The sequence below is a fragment of the Watersipora subatra genome, chromosome 2 (genome assembly GCF_963576615.1).
Source record: "Watersipora subatra chromosome 2, tzWatSuba1.1, whole genome shotgun sequence".
Lineage (NCBI taxonomy): Eukaryota > Metazoa > Bryozoa > Gymnolaemata > Cheilostomatida > Watersiporidae > Watersipora > Watersipora subatra.
This window is the reverse complement of record NC_088709.1, coordinates 13,810,506-13,829,278: the sequence shown is the minus strand read 5'-3', so window position 1 is coordinate 13,829,278 and position 18,773 is coordinate 13,810,506. Positions and strand designations below refer to the sequence as shown.

At 35.9% G+C, this 18,773-nt stretch overlaps 2 protein-coding genes across 2 annotated transcripts; one reads left to right on the top strand and one right to left on the bottom strand.

The window, feature by feature from the left end:
* The first annotated feature begins 7,254 nt into the window (after positions 1–7,254).
* Positions 7,255–14,350, top strand: LOC137387973 (nucleoporin Nup37-like). The gene is made up of 7 exons (XM_068074490.1): positions 7,255–7,296; positions 7,429–7,605; positions 7,864–7,970; positions 11,011–11,272; positions 13,125–13,309; positions 13,734–13,890; positions 14,098–14,350. Exons 1-7 carry the CDS (start codon positions 7,255–7,257, stop codon positions 14,215–14,217), a joined length of 1,050 nt encoding a protein of 349 aa, XP_067930591.1. The 3' UTR covers positions 14,218–14,350.
* Positions 14,351–14,487: 137 nt separating this feature from the next.
* On the bottom strand, positions 14,488–18,227 carry LOC137388858 (elongation factor Tu-like). The gene is made up of 3 exons (XM_068075324.1): positions 17,372–18,227; positions 15,473–15,635; positions 14,488–15,293 (listed from the first exon to the last, which is right to left on the bottom strand). The coding sequence occupies exons 1-3, from the start codon at positions 18,213–18,215 to the stop codon at positions 14,885–14,887; spliced, it is 1,416 nt and encodes a 471-aa protein (XP_067931425.1). The 5' UTR covers positions 18,216–18,227; the 3' UTR covers positions 14,488–14,884.
* Between the last annotated feature and the right edge of the window lie 546 nt (positions 18,228–18,773).

Sequence of the window (18,773 nt, the reverse complement as noted above, 5' to 3'; positions counted from 1 at the left end):
GCTTGGTTTCGGTGTATTAGAAAACTTTGTACCCAATTTGCTATTTGGGGATTAAGTCCTTCGATTTGTCGTATTTTAAGCATAAGCAGTCGGTGTGGCACCTTATCAAACGCCTTTTTGAAATCAAGAACAACAGCATGGGTACAGGACTGGGTCTCAGCGGTCTTAAGTAAGTCATGATATGTAGAGCATAGCTATGTCTCACATGAGAGACCTGAGCGGAAACCATGCTGGCGATTGTGCAGTACTTTATCAAGAGCAACATTTAGATAGTGGAGAACAATATGCTCTAGCATTTTTCAAGGAATGCTAGTGAGCGAGATTGGTCTATAATTTGATGGTTCATCAGTTGGGCCTTTCATGTGAATTGGGGTGACATGAGCAGACTTCCACCAGTTGGGCAGCTTGCCACTATCAATAGAGACCTGGAATATGTGTGATAGACACTGTGCAGTAATGTCAGGGGCTATTAGCATCTCACACTTTCTTATATTATCTGGTCCAGGAGATTTATTATTTTTCAAGTGTTTGATGAGTGTTCTTACTCCTTTCGCTGTAACTTCCATAGTTTTTTTGTGGTACATCCATCAAGGGGAGATTCGATATCAGCTCGTCTTGGCAGAGCTGTTCATAAAAAAGAGTTTAAAGTTTTTGCACACATTTTCTCATCACTAGTAGTGAGACCATTCGGTAATTTCAATGATGATAGGATGGATTTAGAGGTATTTTGAGACTGTCTGACATGCTTATAGAAAGGTTTGGAGCTACCCTTTTCGAGAGGCTTACAGACTTTATATGAGAGATAGTCTTTCTTGAGTTTTTTCAAACTTTTTTACTTTTCTGTCTCTCCTGCTGGTAACGACAAAGAAAGAATGGATCCCCTGTTGCCTTGTATTTTAGATGCGTTCTTCGTTGTTTAGCCAGTAGTTTTTCTCCATGCTTGTTTAGCCATTTTGGCCGATTGTTCTGAGCTGGGAATGTTTTAGTGGGTACATGTAATGCGACAGCTGATCGAAATGAACTAGAGAAAAGATCCCACATCGCCTCCACACCATCCATAGTAGACAGTTGTTGTTCTACCAACTGCATATCATTTTCAAAAGCTTCAACATTTGCTTCACGAAAAATACGAATTGTTATTTCAGAACTAGTTTTACAAATTTTAGAATTCTGCACTTAAAAATGTTAAAAACTATAGATTGCTTTCATTTGTATTTTTTGTATAAATATTAATGTAAGATAATGAAAACAAGTTAAAATACTCTATAATTATGAATTTAAAACCTTGATGTGTAATAAAAAGTAACCAGAGTCCTATTAATATGTGACATGAATTTCAACTTGCAGAATTCAACTTGCAGAATAGAACAACTAAACACAGTGATGCTTACAAAGCATTACAAAATAGTTTTTATTTTTTCTGTATGTTCACAATTTTGTTCAGATAAAAAACTCAATGTAAGTGTACCAACAATACTTTTAGTATATCCATTGAAGTTGTTTGTCCGGGACTAAGCGATCAATACATATCAAGATCAGGCATTGCAAAGTGAACTAGCATACTGCTAGTTGCAAAAGCAAACTATAATATAAAGCATATGTAGATGTACTCCAAGAGCACCTTTGGCCAACACAACTTGAACATGCTAGTATGACTGATATCTAAGAGATTTGGAATTTGTTCTTTAGAGATTTAAACGCAGCAATTAAGAAATCAACACTTGTTAAGACTGAAAATAAAACCAACAAATCAACCACACTGGTTCAATACAAGATCAATAGGTTCAATACGATCAAACTTGTCAAAAAAACGCTGTAAAACTTATAACAAATTGAAAAATAGTCATGACCCTTTGAAGCAAAATGCTTTTTAAGCAAGATCACCATGCTGAATTACATGAATTGAAAACGGCTTAATGACTTACCAAATATGTAAACCGCTGAAGTCCGGTGACAGCAAACTCTTTCTATCAGCATCCTAAACGTTCTCAGGGTGTTACTAAACCTATGAAGCTTCACACTAATGATCAATCACACCCCGAAGAGCCAGAGATACATGTAGAAATTTTAAACAAATTCTTCAGCTTACAATTCTGTAAGCAACATCAACTAGACGGCAAATAAATTTATGGCTACCTATTGAAATATCTCCTGACGGCATTATAAAATGTCTCATCACTCTTAAAGACAGGAAGTCGTCTGGACCAGATGGTATTTATAAAGAATTAACTATCGACCCAATTAAGTCTGAGATTTCTATCATATATATTTCAAGCGTCTTTGTCTAGCTCAAATGGCCTATTGACTGAAAACTTGCTTACATGTCTTCTCTGCACAAGCATGGTCCTGCAGACAGACCAAAGAACTATAAACCTATTCCACTGACTTGCATTCCATGCAAACTCATGGAACACATAGTCTTACATCATCTTAATGATTTACTGGATAAGGTCTTACTCAGCTGGCAATGTGGTCTCAGAATAGGACCCAGCTGTGCAGTAGCTATCATGGTATAGTCTTAACATGTAAATGAAAGCCACACCATTCATGCTTTTGTTTTAGACTTTGCAAAGGCCTTCGGCAAGGTGCCACTCCCAACTTCTCATGCGACTTTTGAAAAACTTTCAAATATACTACAAATGAGCTACTAATTGATCAACTGGATACATGACTTGGTACAATTAACTGGGTACAAAAGGGGGAATCAAAGCACAATTATCAACTGAGCTCATTGTAATATTAGGGGTTCCACAGAGCTCCGCATAAAGGACTTACCCTATTTCTGGCATACGTCTCGCCAACCTATATTAATTGTAAACATTACAGTCATACTTCGAGCGTAATGCGTTTTGAGACTGAGCTCGTATCTCAATTTACTCGCATGTATGTTGGTGCAATTTATTTATATATAGAACAATTAAATATATATTGATTGGTTTCCATACTCTAAAAAAAATGCAAATAAACACTCAAAACAAGATATTGTAACAGAAAGAACATGTTGGTTATTGTCCTAACTTACCACATGCTTTCAAAAAGCAACAAATAAAAAATAATGCAAGGAAATGTGATTAATTAAAATGTAAAATTAAATACATACAATAGCAGTCAACACTAGCATTTGCCAGGGAGGGAGAGATAAGCTATCCTTCATTACAACAGTTGACTTTGATAAATTTGAATTTTATCAATGTTTTAAAAGACAAACGTAGAAACAAACTTAAAAGCAAACTTTCATTTTTAACTTAACGTAATTAAAATTTCTTCGGCGTACATCGTTTTAAGTTTTTTGCTGGTTAGCTAATTTTTCCTTTGTTTCGCTCTCACGACCAGCCGGCCGTTCTAATAGAAACCCTATCTAAAGACGTTTCCCTTTGTCACCCTTTCAACATGTTGCGATTAGGACGAACACAGGTGTCGTCACAAAGGGTTAATGCACGACCACTAGCCAACTTGTCCGAATGTCTATTTTTTAGTCTTGATAGATAGCACCGGCCTTTTCACATAGCATCGTTTCAGTTATGCTGTCACCGGCCAATTGTTTGTCTTTTATGCAAAGCCTGAGCAGTCTCTCCATCAGCGGTTGTGAAGCTCGCTGCGCCATTTAGAAACTATGGTTAGTCCTTTTGCAAACTAAATGCCCTGAATATAATTCTTCTGTTTGATAACTGTGGATGTATTTCTGTTATATTGCTGTTATATTAAATGTCTATGCGTGATTGCTAGCTCAATCACGCATACACATTTCGCATGTTTTTCAATAATTTTCCGTTTAATATTAATTGTTATTCACTTTTTCTTTGCATTATCTTTCATTTTACTATAATTCTGCACTGAAAATCGCGCACAAAAAACACGGTACAAAAGTATAACCTGGGCAGTTAAAAAATACAGAGTGATGCTGTTCTCATAAAACACCTCCGACATACTTGACAACTAACTCACGTGCTTGTATCTCAAACATGGCTCGTATGTTAGTGCTAAAACTTGCTTAAAAGCTGGCTCGTATCTCAAGTTTTTCGTACGTTGGGGCACTCGTAAGTTGAAGTGTTACTGTAGTTTGTTTGCTGATGACATGCTTATTTATTAAAATTTCAACAACACTGATGATAAACAACAATTCCAAGCTAATTTTGATGCGCTACAGCAATAGGTTAAAACTTGGTATATATGTCTTTCAATGTTGAAAAATGCTGTTTTACCATTCAATCAAACCATTTCTTCACTGGCGATATACTGAATAACACAACACTCGAGACTGTTCATGAATTTAAATACTAGGGTGTCATCCACCGCAGAGTAATACTCATAATTGAAACATTGCCATAGACCATTTTGATTGCACGGGATAGAGACATCTAAAATGGACATTTTTTGCAATTAGATTCAAATCTTTAATTGATTAACAAAAAGGTACAATAATTGAACTGGTGAAAGTTACAAAAATTGTTTTATAACCCGCCCCATCAATTATAATCAGAACTTCATTATGGTGAAAAATAATACTAACGCTATGTGAATCTTAGGGTAAATCCAAATGATTTGTGAGTGATCAATTTTTTTGATGAACTGTAAAGCCACATCTAAATCACATTTTTCAAAGCAAGTTCATGTCTTTTTTTGACCCAAATAAAATGATTGATGTCAATTCTGTTAATGATGCGATTGAATGCTGCTTAGTTCATAGTTCATAGTGCTTAGTGCATGGCAATCTCACAAGTAGAGGCCAGTTCTCTGTGTTTGTCAATGAGTTATTTATTTTTACAAGCAGGTTAAGCTACATTTATTGTTCATTTAATAACCGCTAATCAGCCAATAGAAGAGTCATGTCTTTTTTCTACGTAAATTAATTGGACATTTTTTTGCTCAATGGAATAAGAGACTTGGTAGGTTGAGTTATAGTCAAGTTGTGTTAGATACAATGTTACTACAAGTTTATTCAATAAATTACATTTTTACCTTTATGCATACATCAACTTTATCCCACTACAAATCTACCTGGAGTTTAAAGACAATATTAGGGAGCCAAGACTATTATTACTACTGTTTTAAGCCTTAGCTGTTATAGCTTTAATAAAATTGGTTAAGGATAATTTACAGTGCTACACGGTATTTGACTATTCTGTTTTCAATTTAGTGATTCATTTATCTGAGAAGCTATTGTGATATAATGGTGTAGAAGGAAATATTTACATGTGCTCCATTTGCCCTATTACTCTTGTCCATATGATAACTTTGGATTTGTAACTACTATCTCATTATGCCGAGGGCAGTTATGGGCATTTTGTTAGACAAATCTTTTATAAAAGTGTTATTCTGTGAGGTTATTTTTGTTGCCGAAGCATTCTTAATTTTAAATAACTGATCATTTTTGTTATAAACTATGTCAAGTAAAAACCTATAAAAATGTCAAGGGGTATTAATTAAAAAAATAATCAATATGGTGTGTGATTAATTGAAAGTCGTGCAATTTGAGACGCAGTTGCTTGAATTGTTTATGCAATAGCTTATGAAGCTACTAAGCTAGTGCTGACTACGAGTTAAAAACATCCTTTTACAACAGGTAATGTGGTAAGTTTATGAAATGTGGCCATTTTAATAATTTTACAGTTATAAGGAGAAACAACACACTACTGTAATGTTGTGGGAGCAGTTGCTTGAATGGATGATGACTCAGTGGAGTTTCACTTGTTTATGAGTGATTTAAGAGATTAGAATTCATTGAATATCAACTAGCTGTTGGAGCATGCTGCTAATTTTTCAACAAATGATATTATAGGCTCCTTAAAGAATTTCTTTTGCTGCGCAAATATTCCTGTTAATTACATGTATGTCTATAATGATTTAAAAATAAAAAATCTTAGGCTATTTAAGATTTATCTTTATCTCGAAGGTTTACTAGCAACAAAATTCACATTACAGTTATTTGGTATCAAAAGATTCACCAGGTCTTACTCTGCTGTGATGTATGTGCAAAATATGTGGAAATGTGATTACAAGCTCTTAAAAGCTAAAGAAAGAACAGTTGATTGCAGCCATCACGAAAACGCCGTAGTTTGAAGTCTCTTTATTTCGATGACATTCTCAAACATTTTGGTTATTGTTTTGACACGTGATGTTCTCACGTGAATTGAAAGGCCAATAAAAGGCTCAATATAAAACTTCTTGTAGCACTAGTTTATGACAACCACTTCGGGTTTTACCGAAGAGCCCGTATCAAATATAGATCCTTGCTACTTTACCGTTTTGTTTCGTCTTGGTCTAATCGTAATCTGATCATGTGACCTTTACTTCCTGTCAAACATCGCGAACAATTTCTGCAGAATTTTTCGACTATCACAGGTGACCAACAGGCTCATCATGTTTATCAGAGGATGATATGCACTCCTTCGAGCTAAGGTTAAAAAATTAAACGAATTTTTATGGTAGGTTGTGAGATAACAGTGCTCAAAATGGCAGCATTACGATGATGAGCAAACAGACGCGTAATGACAATAGACATGGTTTTATTGAATGCGTGAAACATATTTGTAAAAATATTTCGACGAATGAGGTTGCATGAAAGTGTAAACAAAAGCCATCGTGTTCAATTTGCGTCCCATTTGAGCCGTTTTGAAAAGGAATTCCAATCTACGGCGTTTTCGTGATGGCTGCGATTAACTGTTCGTTTTTGAGCTTTCAAGAGCTTGTTATCACATTTCCACATATTTTACACCTACAACACAGCAGAGTGAGACACGGTGAATCTTCTGATACCAAATAACTGTAATGGGAATTTTGTTGCAAGTCAACCTTTAAACTATCTGATATAACCTTGTCACTAGATACATACATGCTCGTGTCTGCTATCAGTCGACAAGTAACATATGAGTGTCATCATCAAAATGACCTCACACAAAAAAATTTCAAGCAGTTGATAAGCTTACCATAAAAGTTAATACCAACATTACACGTACACAATATCAGAGCTGGGAAATTATTCTGTCAGATATCAAAGACAAGCGTCAGAAACACGGATATAACCAAAGTAGTTTACCCTGCACTTCGGATCAGTAATGCTCTGGCAAGGTGAAAGCCATGTAAAAATCTCAACTCTTTATATGTCTAACCGATCAAGGCTATGACAAAATACTGCTCTCTCCTAGCCACTTTAGAAGATATATTGACCGAGTTGGGCTAAAAGCTTTTTTCTGCTATATCAAAGTTTGTGTCTTTCTTGGAAATAAGTCCATTTTGGGTGATGCAATACCAATCATGAGTGTAGACCTTATTTCCAAGTGCTCATGGAAAGGTCTGGTAACATACAGCAAAAGATAATTTATGTATTCTATAGCTTTAAGAGCAGGTATTTCTAGCAATATTATACCTATAATGTAGTTGTTTTCAAGTTCTCATTAAGGTACCACTCTATTTCGTGTCTTATTTTAGATGGATGGAGATAGTGATAGAACACTAGATGTGCTATACACAGGTACGGTTACCTGTCTTGAATGCTCACCCTACAGCTACTGCGACTCTCTCATGTGCTTTGCCAGTTATGTCAGCTCTTCCGCACCAGAACCCACTTATCGTCTTACCATTGCTAAGCTGCACCCAAAGCGTGAGGTATGGCAGATAGGCTTGGTAGCGGGCAATAGTTGTTATGAATAGATGTTGTTTCCATAACAAAATGGCTTGACATGATTTTATCACACAATCTTTTCTTCAGGCTGCCAAAGTTCTGAACTGTTCTTCAGATCTTTTCAATGTCACAATTGAGCGTGTTATAGAAGTCTTCATCAATGCAATCAGTATGTATAAAATATTATTAAGGGCAGAATGTTGCAATATCCAAGAGTATAATTCTTTCCTGTTTTATTACAGGGAGACAAAATTCTCGAAGTAGTTAAAGAGTATTTACAAGAGAAGCCTACAACCTGCCTGTCTTGGAGTCCAAAAACTTTTATTGAGTCACTACCATATGATGTTGTGTAAGTCTCTCTATCATGTGACTTAGTGGAATTCTCTCTATCATATGATGTTGTGTAAGTCTATCATGTGACTTAGTGGAATTCTCTCTGTCATATGATGCTGTGTAAGTCTCCCTATCATGTGACTTAGTGGAATTCTCTCTATCATATGATGTTGTGTAAGTCTCCCTATCATGTGACTTAGTGGAATTCTCTCTGTCATATGATGTTGTGTATGTCTCTCTATCATGTGACTTAGTGGAATTCTCTCTGTCATATGGTGTTGTGTATGTCTCTCTATCATATGACTTAGTGGAATTCTCTCTGTCATATGGTGTTGTGTAAGTCTCTCTATCATGTGACTTGGTGGAATTCTCTCTATCATATGGTGTTGTGTAAGTCTCTCTATCGTGTGACTCAGTGGAATTCTCTTTGTCATGTGACTTTGTGTAAGTCTCTCTGTCATATCGCTGGCTGAGTTTTCAAACAAGTCATGTGGGACACAAAGCAAAATTCACAAAATGGATTACAAGTTTTGGTCTTCTGTAATTCCATTTTAATATTAATTAGAATTTTCAAAATCCAGTAAACAATATCCTGACAAAGATGACTAAGTAAAATATTTTTATCCTATCAGTATTCATTGTGGCTAAAACTACTTTTTATAATTCCAGTTGACTGGTTTGTTCACAAACTAGTTTAAAAGTTGGAGCACAAAGCAGCCAACTGATATATCATTGATGTATAACAATGCGTCTGAGGATGCACAAGCGCATAGAATTACATTGGTTTATAATAGGTCCTATATAATAGTTTACAAATACTGTATTTGCTTTCTGTAGATGAACAACCAGATAGTTTTACGACATTAAGGTACATAAGCTCAAATTTATGATGGTAACCTTAGTCTATTTTAGGAGCGAATTCACGTATGATTTGTCTGTTTCTGCCAACAAAGGAAGCATTGACTCGAGATCTTTAACTTTTGCTTCAGCTAACGTTATCACCTTTTTTGTCTTCTGGAGCATTGGCTAATCTGATCTCAGATGAGAATCCTCTTGACAGGGTTTTACTTATAACAGAATCCAATTTTAGACTAGGCTTACTCGTGTGCTTACAATGAGAAACATTTTGAGGTCTAGCTGTGCGGTAAACAAGTTTCTTCACCTTGGTGTAGCGTACCAGATGATAATGCCCTGTTTTTGTCATTTCACTATACATTTTGATGTGTTTTTTTCCAAAGGGTGACTTCCATAGTTTTTTTTGTTTGGTTTTATATTGAGTAGGTGGCGAATAACATGACATTCTTTTTGTTGTGTTGGTACCAACATCATTGCAAGGTTTGCTACAACATACCATATTTAATGCTATATATAGAGAAGGAGAACTGATAATAATACGAGCACCCTTTTGCGGTATTCAAAAACAAGATTAATTACTGATGACAAAAAATGCTGTAAAAGTTTAGGTTGTTTTTTTTAAATTATATGGTTTGATGTACAAAACCTACTCACCTAGATATCTGGTTTAAAACTTCACTTTTTTCAATACAATTTTTCTTTTGCCTCTTATTTGCAACCTCCATGCTTGTTCAAGTCTTGCAACAAAGCAGTGTTGAGTTGTGAGTTGCGTATACGCAATGAAGCAGTTTTACAATACACTATATGCAATTTTAACTGTCTGAAACCAAGACTGCAAAGGAAAAGGGAATTTCCTCACACAAAAAAACTTTAGTAATCACTGATAAAAATAAAACAAATCTGATTAACATATCTCAACCAGCTTAGTAATGAATTTTTTAAGTTGTATCAGGAATTTACGGACACCCAGCATATAGTCTGTATTGAAAAAACCAGTTGACTGGTTTGAGCTCTAACGACACTGTAGAATAAAACCATTTAGCTGATTTGTATGACTGAGATCTCAGAGAAAAACAAACTAGACAAAGAAAATTTGTCGATATATTTGTAACCCTATAAACACCCAAAAAATGCAATTATCTCAATTTTTTTCGTTTTCGCAGTTAGCTGATTTGAGAACTGAGACAGCGATATGTTGTTGTGTGAGTCTCTCTGTCATATGTTGTTGTTTATGTCTCTCTGTCATATGTTGTTGTGTGAGTCTCTTTGCCATATGACGTTGTTTAAGTCTCTCTGTCATATGTTGTTGTGTGAGTCTCTTTGCCATATGATGTTGTGTAAGTCTCTCTATCATGTGACTTAGTGGAATTCTCTCTATCATATGATGTTGTGTATGTCTCTCTATCATATGACTTAGTGGAATTCTCTCTGTCATGTGACTTAGTGGAATTCTCTCTATCATATGATGTTGTGTAAGTCTCTCTATCATGTGACTTAGTGGAATTCTCTCTATCATATGATGTTGTGTATGTCTCTCTATCATGTGACTTAGTGGAATTCTCTCTGTCATATGGTGTTGTGTATGTCTCTCTATCATGTGACTTAGTGGAATTCTCTCTATCATGTGACTTAATGGAATTCTCTCTATCATATGATGTTGTGTATGTCTCTCTATCATATGATGTTGTGTATGTCTCTCTATCATGTGACTTAGTGGAATTCTCTCTATCATATGATGTTGTGTAAGTCTCTCTATCATGTGACTTAGTGGAATTCTCTCTGTCATATGATGTTGTGTAAGTCTCTCTATCATGTGACTTAGTGGAATTCTCTCTATCATATGATGTTGTGTAAGTCTCTCTATCATGTGACTTAGTGGAATTCTCTCTATCGTATGACGTTGTGTAAGTCTCTCTGTCATATGTTGTTGTGTAAGTCTCTCTGTCATATGATGTTGTGTAAGTCTCTCTGACATGTGACTTTGTGTAAGTCTCTCTGTCATATGATATTGTGTAAGTCACTCTGTCATATGTTGTTGTGTGAGTCTTTTTGCCATATGATGTTGTGTAAGTCTCTCTGTCATGTGACGTTGTGTAAGTCTCTCTGCCATATGATATTGTGTAAGTCACTCTGTCATATGTTGCTGCGTAGGTCTGTTGTTGTTTGCTCAACTTCAGCACTCACAATCTTCACTTATACAGGCTTTGTGCCGGAGATCTGGATGGTCGAATATGCATGATACGTACAGACACGAGCGACAATAGCGAGATAGAGATAATAGGCAGTCATAAAAAGACAGTGAATGCTGTCGCATTTGACCATGAAAGTGGAGACCTCCTGGTCAGCGTGGGTGATGACTGCAAGTGCATTGTATGGAACCTATTGGATGGAGGAAAACACTGTGAACTACCACTCAGCTCTTCTGGGATTGATGCTAAATTTCATCAGAATGACAGCACCAAGGTTAGATGGAATAATTTAACACGAAATATATCTCTATACTCTATCAAAGCTTGCTGTGGCTCATTCGGAGAAAGATAGGCAGGGTAGGATAGGAAATCCCCTTGTATAGTCCGTGTTCACAGCCTTGTTCAAGGGATAAAAATGCTTTAGGAAGATACAGTCTTGGAATGCTCGCATTCAAAGAAGAAATTTCAAGAAAAAAAAGTTTGTCATATAACTTTTTTTTTAAAGACTTTAAAAATTGAAAAAAACTTTCATTCTAAAATGTATAAAACTAATCGGCTCAGCATTAAAGTAGGTGCAACAGAAGAACTTTACGAGATATTTCTTTATATTTTGACTAAATGAAAACCAATTGTAGACCTGCCTCCCCTGGTTATCCCTTTATGTGACGATACTTTCAACTGCTGCTGACTTCACATTTTTACTTCTGCTTGCATAATACTTCATATCTTTAGATGAGTGCATATAACAAAAATTCATATTCTTAGAACAGCTGAGATTGGAAAAGTCAGAATATCGTTTTTTTGTTATAATAAAGAGGTAAACAAAAATGTAAACAATTTCAAACTTTACTGACTTAAGAGCTACTGCTATAGTAATATAACACTACTATAGTAATATAACACTACTATAGTATTATAACACTATTATAGTAATATAACACTACTATAGTAATATAACACTACTATAGTAATATAACACTACTATAGTATTATAACACTATTATAGTAATATAACACTACTATAGTAATATAACACTACTATAGTAATATAACACTACTATAGTAATATACCACTACTATAGTAATATACCACTACTATAGTAATATACCACTACTTTAGTAGTATAACACATTCTTTAATAACACATTATAGAACAAAATTTTTTTTAATTCAGTTGGTTTTTAAAAAGGTTTTTAGTTCAGCTACCGTAAAACGGATTATTACTCCGTCTCTCTCTTTTGGTGTCCCTGTCTCCCGACCCTTGGTTAACAGAGGGAGAGGCTGTAATAATGCCATTTCCTGTAGCTGAGTAGATAGTCATCTACATAGCACTGGCAACAGTAATTCATGTCTATGTCTCCCTCTGTTGACCAAGGGTCAGGAGATGACGACACCAACAGAGAGAGACAGAGTAATAATCCGTTTTATGGTAGGGGAACTAAAAAACCTTTTTAAAAACCACCTGAATTAAAAAATGTTTTAATTTTTTTCAATGTTTTAGCCCATAGTTCCAACAATTTCTATCACTGTATATTTTTTAGACAATTTCCCATTAAAAACTGGTAGTCATTTTAGGTGAAGATTAAAGTTTTATGATGCAAATATACAGAGTATGGTAAGATGGAAAGATAACAAGTCATCAGTTGAGTATTACTGCTGATCTTGATTTTAAGGCCTAGGATAACTTAATATTTGTCCCCAAATAATCTTATAATGAACATTACTATCTTACCTAACCCTACGGGAATGTGTTATCACAGAATAACTGGTATTAATATTAATAACTGGTAGTCATTTTAGGTGAAATCAAAGTTCTGTAATGGAAATATACAGAACATGGTAAGATGTAAAGGTGAAAAGTCAGCAGTGTAACATCACTGCTGACTTTTCACTGTCCATCTTCAAATATTCAGATATTTTACAGCAGACCATCAGTAAAAGAATTTAGCCATTCCTGCATTAGGATGCTTCTGAAGGTGGCTTGCAGAAGCAAGGCTGACAACTCCTAAATCCTAATCATTAAGCAACCAGTCTTGCTCTGAATTTTAAACATCTTTCCAATTTGCCTTTTCGCAAATCTTTAAAACTACTGGATAGCAAGTGTTCTTTTTCTGTCCTCTGTTAGCTGGCAGTTGTACAGATCTCAGGCCTCATTCTTCTCTATGACATTCCCTCGATGACAGTGTTCATGTCCTTGGAGAGCTTGAGCAGCGACATCACCAAATCATTTGACTGGCCTCTCTGTGACTTCACAAGAGTTGACAGTATCTCTTCTTCTGAGTGGCACACCTTTGACACCTCCAACTCTTGGTGAGTGTATATTATCGGCAAGTATTATATCATCGAGAACCTGCTCGTATCTCAAAGATTGCTCATATGTCAAGGAAGAAACATGTTTGAAACTGAACTCATATCTCAATTTTCTCGTATGTTGGGGCACTCAAGGTGTCCCGACATAAGAGAATGTGGTGTGTGTGACAAGTGTTGGGACACTCAAGGTGTCCTAACACCTGTCACACACACACACACACACACCACATTGTCGAGGTGTGACTGTACGATGAATCGATTTCAGTTTGCTTGATATGCAGTGTGCCTGGTAATACAAGTTTCAGTCATTTTAATACACCTTTGGGAAAGTGCTCAGGTCGTGTAAAATATGTCAGGAATCACGTTACTGGAAACCAACAGAATACATTGACTGTGGTGCACTCATTAGAACCTACTGTTTCAGTGTACCAATAGCTACTAGATCTCTTCAAGAAATAGATGGAGCCATAAACTGTGCTTTGGAGATCAGAGTCTCACCAGCTAATCCAAAGTTCGTAGCTATTGCTAGTCAAAAGAGGGTGACAGTATTGGCAAGAACAGAAAATGCGGATGAAGTTATGGTGAGCACTCATTTACCCATATCAACAGGTGCTTGCATTATTCGTTTGTGTCAGTTCTATCTCGACCTAGTCACATCCGTTTTCACTAATAGAGTATACATGTAACACTACTGTTAAAATGATTTCTGGTGAATCTGCCTCATATAGGAATGTCAGCACATCAGTGTTGCATGACAGCGTTAATATTGATAGCAATTTTTGATGCAGGTTACTCACTGTGTCACTCGACGTACTGGCTCAGGAATTTCATGGCACTCCAGCGAACCTCTTCTAGTTTGTGGCGGAGACGGTCGACTAACGTTTGTCAGACTCGAAGATGCCTCGTGACCACCTCTCCACTCCTTTTCCGAAGAAGATTATGACCAAGTAGCAACTACGACTGTAGGGCATATTTGAAGCTTACCGCTGAATAAATGTGGTATTCAATGCTAGGTGCTACACCAGACACTCAAATATACACTACATATCAGTTACTCAGAATATGAAAAATTGTTTCCTTGCAGGTACATCTCATCATTCTTAATGTTTCTAAGATCTTATGTCACACGAGAGCTATGGTCATGTAGCCTATAAAAAGTAATAATATAAGACATACTGTATGCATGTGCTTCTGTAGTTATAGAGCTATAGGTTAATGGCTCTATGGATATGGCTAAACATTGTGACAAAATATAGGAATGTACACCATTACATTAAAAAACCTGTAATTGTATATTACAAACGTGAAGGCAACAAAACATCACTATGAAATCCTTGGAAACTCTAGACCGCAGTTTCTGCCATGAGCTCAGTTTAGTTTGTAAATTTGTAGCAGACCGTTTTGTAGAGAACTGTTTGGAGTTTGACAAATATGGGTAACAAGCAGCAATAAATCTCCATCAATATTGCAAAATCATTTACAGAATAATAAGAAATATTCTATTAGTGAATAACATCACGCGCATATCATTGTCAAGCATAAGAGTAGAGTTTTTATCTCCTAGAGATAATTTCACTATTGCCTTTCCTTCTTCTGCTGTTTCTCTGTTAAATAGCTCGTCCTGTTCACTGGAGTGTAATTGAATCCTTGAAATTTCTCTCCAACAGACTCGAGCTGGCCTGTGATCACTCCCGTCACAGTCGTACGTTTTTGCTCCCTCATGGAGAAACGCTGGCCTTGTTTGGCGACCATTGGTTTTCGTAGAAAAAGTTTTACCGTACTTGTGTCGCCAGGCATTATCATTTTCTGGGAATCATCCAGCAAGAGGCAGCTATTTAAAGACCAGAATCCACAGAATGTCTGGTGCATGTATTTGTTAGTAATCGCTTGATGTCTACCTCCTTCGGAGCTTTTCAGAACATAAATTTGCGCTTCGAATGTGTCTCCTTGTGTTACAGTATCTTTCTCTGCTAATACCATGCCCCTGTGAATTAAATTAATAGTAACCAATATTCTGTATATTGCAACAGCTGGACAGAAAAATAGGAAGTAGACAATTATAGCGCTTATGTAATCTTAACCATCCTGTTTTTCTTTGTTTTCACAAAAAATTAGCAACAGGAGTATTTCACAGTTAGAGCCCTTGGACTGCAAGCAACTTACCTCTCAATGTATTCTGGCTTCACTCCTCTCAACAACACTCCTACATTCTCTCCGGCTACAGCTTTTGGCACTGACTTTTTAAATATCTGAACATCGGTAGCTATGGTCCTCATGGAGCGGCCATGACCAAGCAGTTCAATATGCTGTCCCTTATGCAGAATGCCTGCAGGAAATGACAGCAAACAATCTGAAGCGGGGCTTCGCTAAGAGAATGAAATATGCAAACATTGGTACTCAAATCTCTTGACAAAAAGCGAAATTGAAGGCGACATGTATTCTGTCTACATATGCCATATTTTCACTCCAAGTGTTAGTGAAATTTGCTGCTAAAACACCCAATGGTAATAAAGATTGAATGCTTGGAATATTCACCGTCTTATTAATTACTAGCAATAGGCCAGGTGGATGTTTAAGAGACTGTTACTATTTTTATTACAAATAATTATTATTATTTTTGTTACTATTATTATTTTTGTTACAATTATTATTTAGCACACGTATGTGCTCTGTGCCTTCCTGGCGGAAGACACAGAGCACATACGTGTGAAGGTTGAATAAAGTCAGCCAAAAATGTGGTAACGCATAACATTTACACAAACACAATGACAAAGTAGGATTTATTAATATAGGTAGATTAACAACCATATATATAGATATATATATATAGGTAGATTAACAAACCAAAGTATATATGTAGAATAATATTGTGCTGTGATATCATTAATGAATGACAGGTGGCTTATTGCTGAACAATCAGTAACCTGCTATAGGCCCACGGACAGTAGCAAATTGTACCAAATGGATTGAGGACAGATTTGCTGCTGAAATGAAATAGTAAAAAAGCATTGGGTTACAGGGATTACGTGTATGTCACAACTTCCATTTCCATATTATTTCCATTACATTTCCATAATTCATTTCAATATTTTTTCCATTTCCATAATTCATTTCCATAACATTTCCCTATTTCATTTCCATATTATTTCCATAACATTTCCATAATTCATTTTCATATTATTTCCATTTCCACACCATTTCCATAATTAATTTCCATATTATTTCCATAACATTCCCATAATTCATTTCCATAATATTTCCATAATTCATTTCCATATTATTTCCATTTCCATAACATTTCCATATCTCTAAAATAAAATTTCCATATCCATTTCCATAAAATTATGGAAATATTTATGTTTATGGAAATGGAAAAGTAAACATTTCCATAATATGTTTAGCGATCCCTGTTGGGTTATGCTCTTTAAAACTAATGGCAAAAAATTTGGTCTGAAGCTACAAGTGTCTAAGTTATTCGAAAATTTTTTACAAGGCAATAGCAGAGCGGCGGGGTTCTTTTTTGAATTCTTAGTTCATGGTAAATTCTAGCTAGTGGGCAGAAATGTGAGGTATAAATACTGAATCCTCATGCTGTACAAAAACAACCTATCATGCCAACACCTTTTCAAATAATCCACTTAAACTAAATGGCTGTGTTCTGTATAGAGATTATGTAGGCCATCAACCTTCAAGCAAAAATTGAGCTTCATCAACAAGGCTGTTATGAAGAGCACAATGCTTGCTATATGAATACTGATCATAATATTAGTTTGTACACCCAAGAAAGACACATTGATTCCATCACCTGGAGGAACGTATAGTAGCTCTAAGAATAAAGAAATTATAGTTGACAAATAGCTGAGGATCTAGAAAGTGAAAAAGGCAAAAAGGAACTTCAACTAGGATTCTCTGGAGACTCTGCCAGGCAAAAATTAAAGATAAACTAGTAAATATTTCCGTGTTAATCACCGAATATTTGGAAGATCAATCTTAAAGCAAATCGTAATTTGTAAAACTTGATATATTCTAAAGTTCTTTTCAACTGGGTCAATACCTACTTACCTCTCTCAATGGTGCCAACTGCAACTGTACCACGACCTGGCACAGAAAAGGCCTGTTCAAGAGGAATCAGAAGGGTGCCATCGATGTCTCTAACTGGATCAGGAACATAGCTATCCAGAACATCACAGAGTTTTAGAATAGAGGCTTCTCCGATTTCTGGTTGCTCACCTTCAAGCGCACACTTTGCCGAGCCAGTTACAAATGGCGTACTTTCGTCATCAAATCCATAAGAATTCAGCAGTTCTCTTAACTCCAACTCCACCAGTTCAACCGTTTCTTTGTCCACGAGATCCACTTTGTTTATATAAACTACGATATGCTCAATACCAATCTGTTTAGCTAACATAAGATGCTCTCGAGTTTGCGGCATTTGACCATCAGTCGCGGCAACAACTAGTATAGCAGCATCCATTTGATTTGCACCACATATCATATTTTTGATGTAGTCTATGTGTCCAGGGCAGTCTGTATGAGCATATGTCCTTTTGGAGGTTTCAAAGTTCACATGGCATGCATTTATGGTTATTCCACGAGCTCGTTCATCTGGTGCTCGATCGATATCTTCATAAGACATGGCAAGTGTTCGATTGGATTTATCAGTTGCCTTTCTAGCAAGAATTGTTGTTAATGCTGCAGATAGTGTGGTCTTTCCATGATCAATATGACCAATTGTTCCGACATTGCAATGGGGTTTATCTTTGTTAAAAGTGGAGGGTCCTGTAGAAAATTGTTTTTTGTTGATAAAAAAGGTAAGTGGTCTGTTCTCCGAATAAACTCCAAAATGTGGTAGATGGAAACGATTTGCCCATGTGTTCAACTGTAACAGCAGGTGGTGAGCCTTCATCTTAGAATTCTCTAATCTAAAATAATCTAAAGGGTTTACAATACGGAAAATTTAGAGAGAATGAACATGTTGAAAGAAAATATGTATCAAACCTTGAGTTGACCTTCACCAAGCGGTATTTTAACAAGCTAAGTGATCACTTTCGAAACAGACAACACTGTACCTAGGAATGCTGCTATAAATAGTGAAAATAACAGCCAAATATACATTGTATTACATGTATAAACATATTTAGGCCATTCATGTCCGCTTTTGTCAACTTCTGTGGTACAGGACAAGCTTCGCCCTACCTTCCTAACCTTCTAATTTAGAGAGATGAGAGTTAACTGAGTTATTTAGCAAAACACTAAAAGTAAATGGTACCAGATGTCCAAATGAACAGACAATGTAGTGGTTATGACCTTTTTCTAATACTGCTAAAAGAATCAGTGCTGAAAGGAGTCTAGGATGTGGGTGCGGATGTTATGCTGTTTCAGGGATTACTCCTTGCGCTCACTAGAATAAAACCGACGCAATATGAAAAGAAAACAGAACAAATCTACTACAATTTTGACTCAT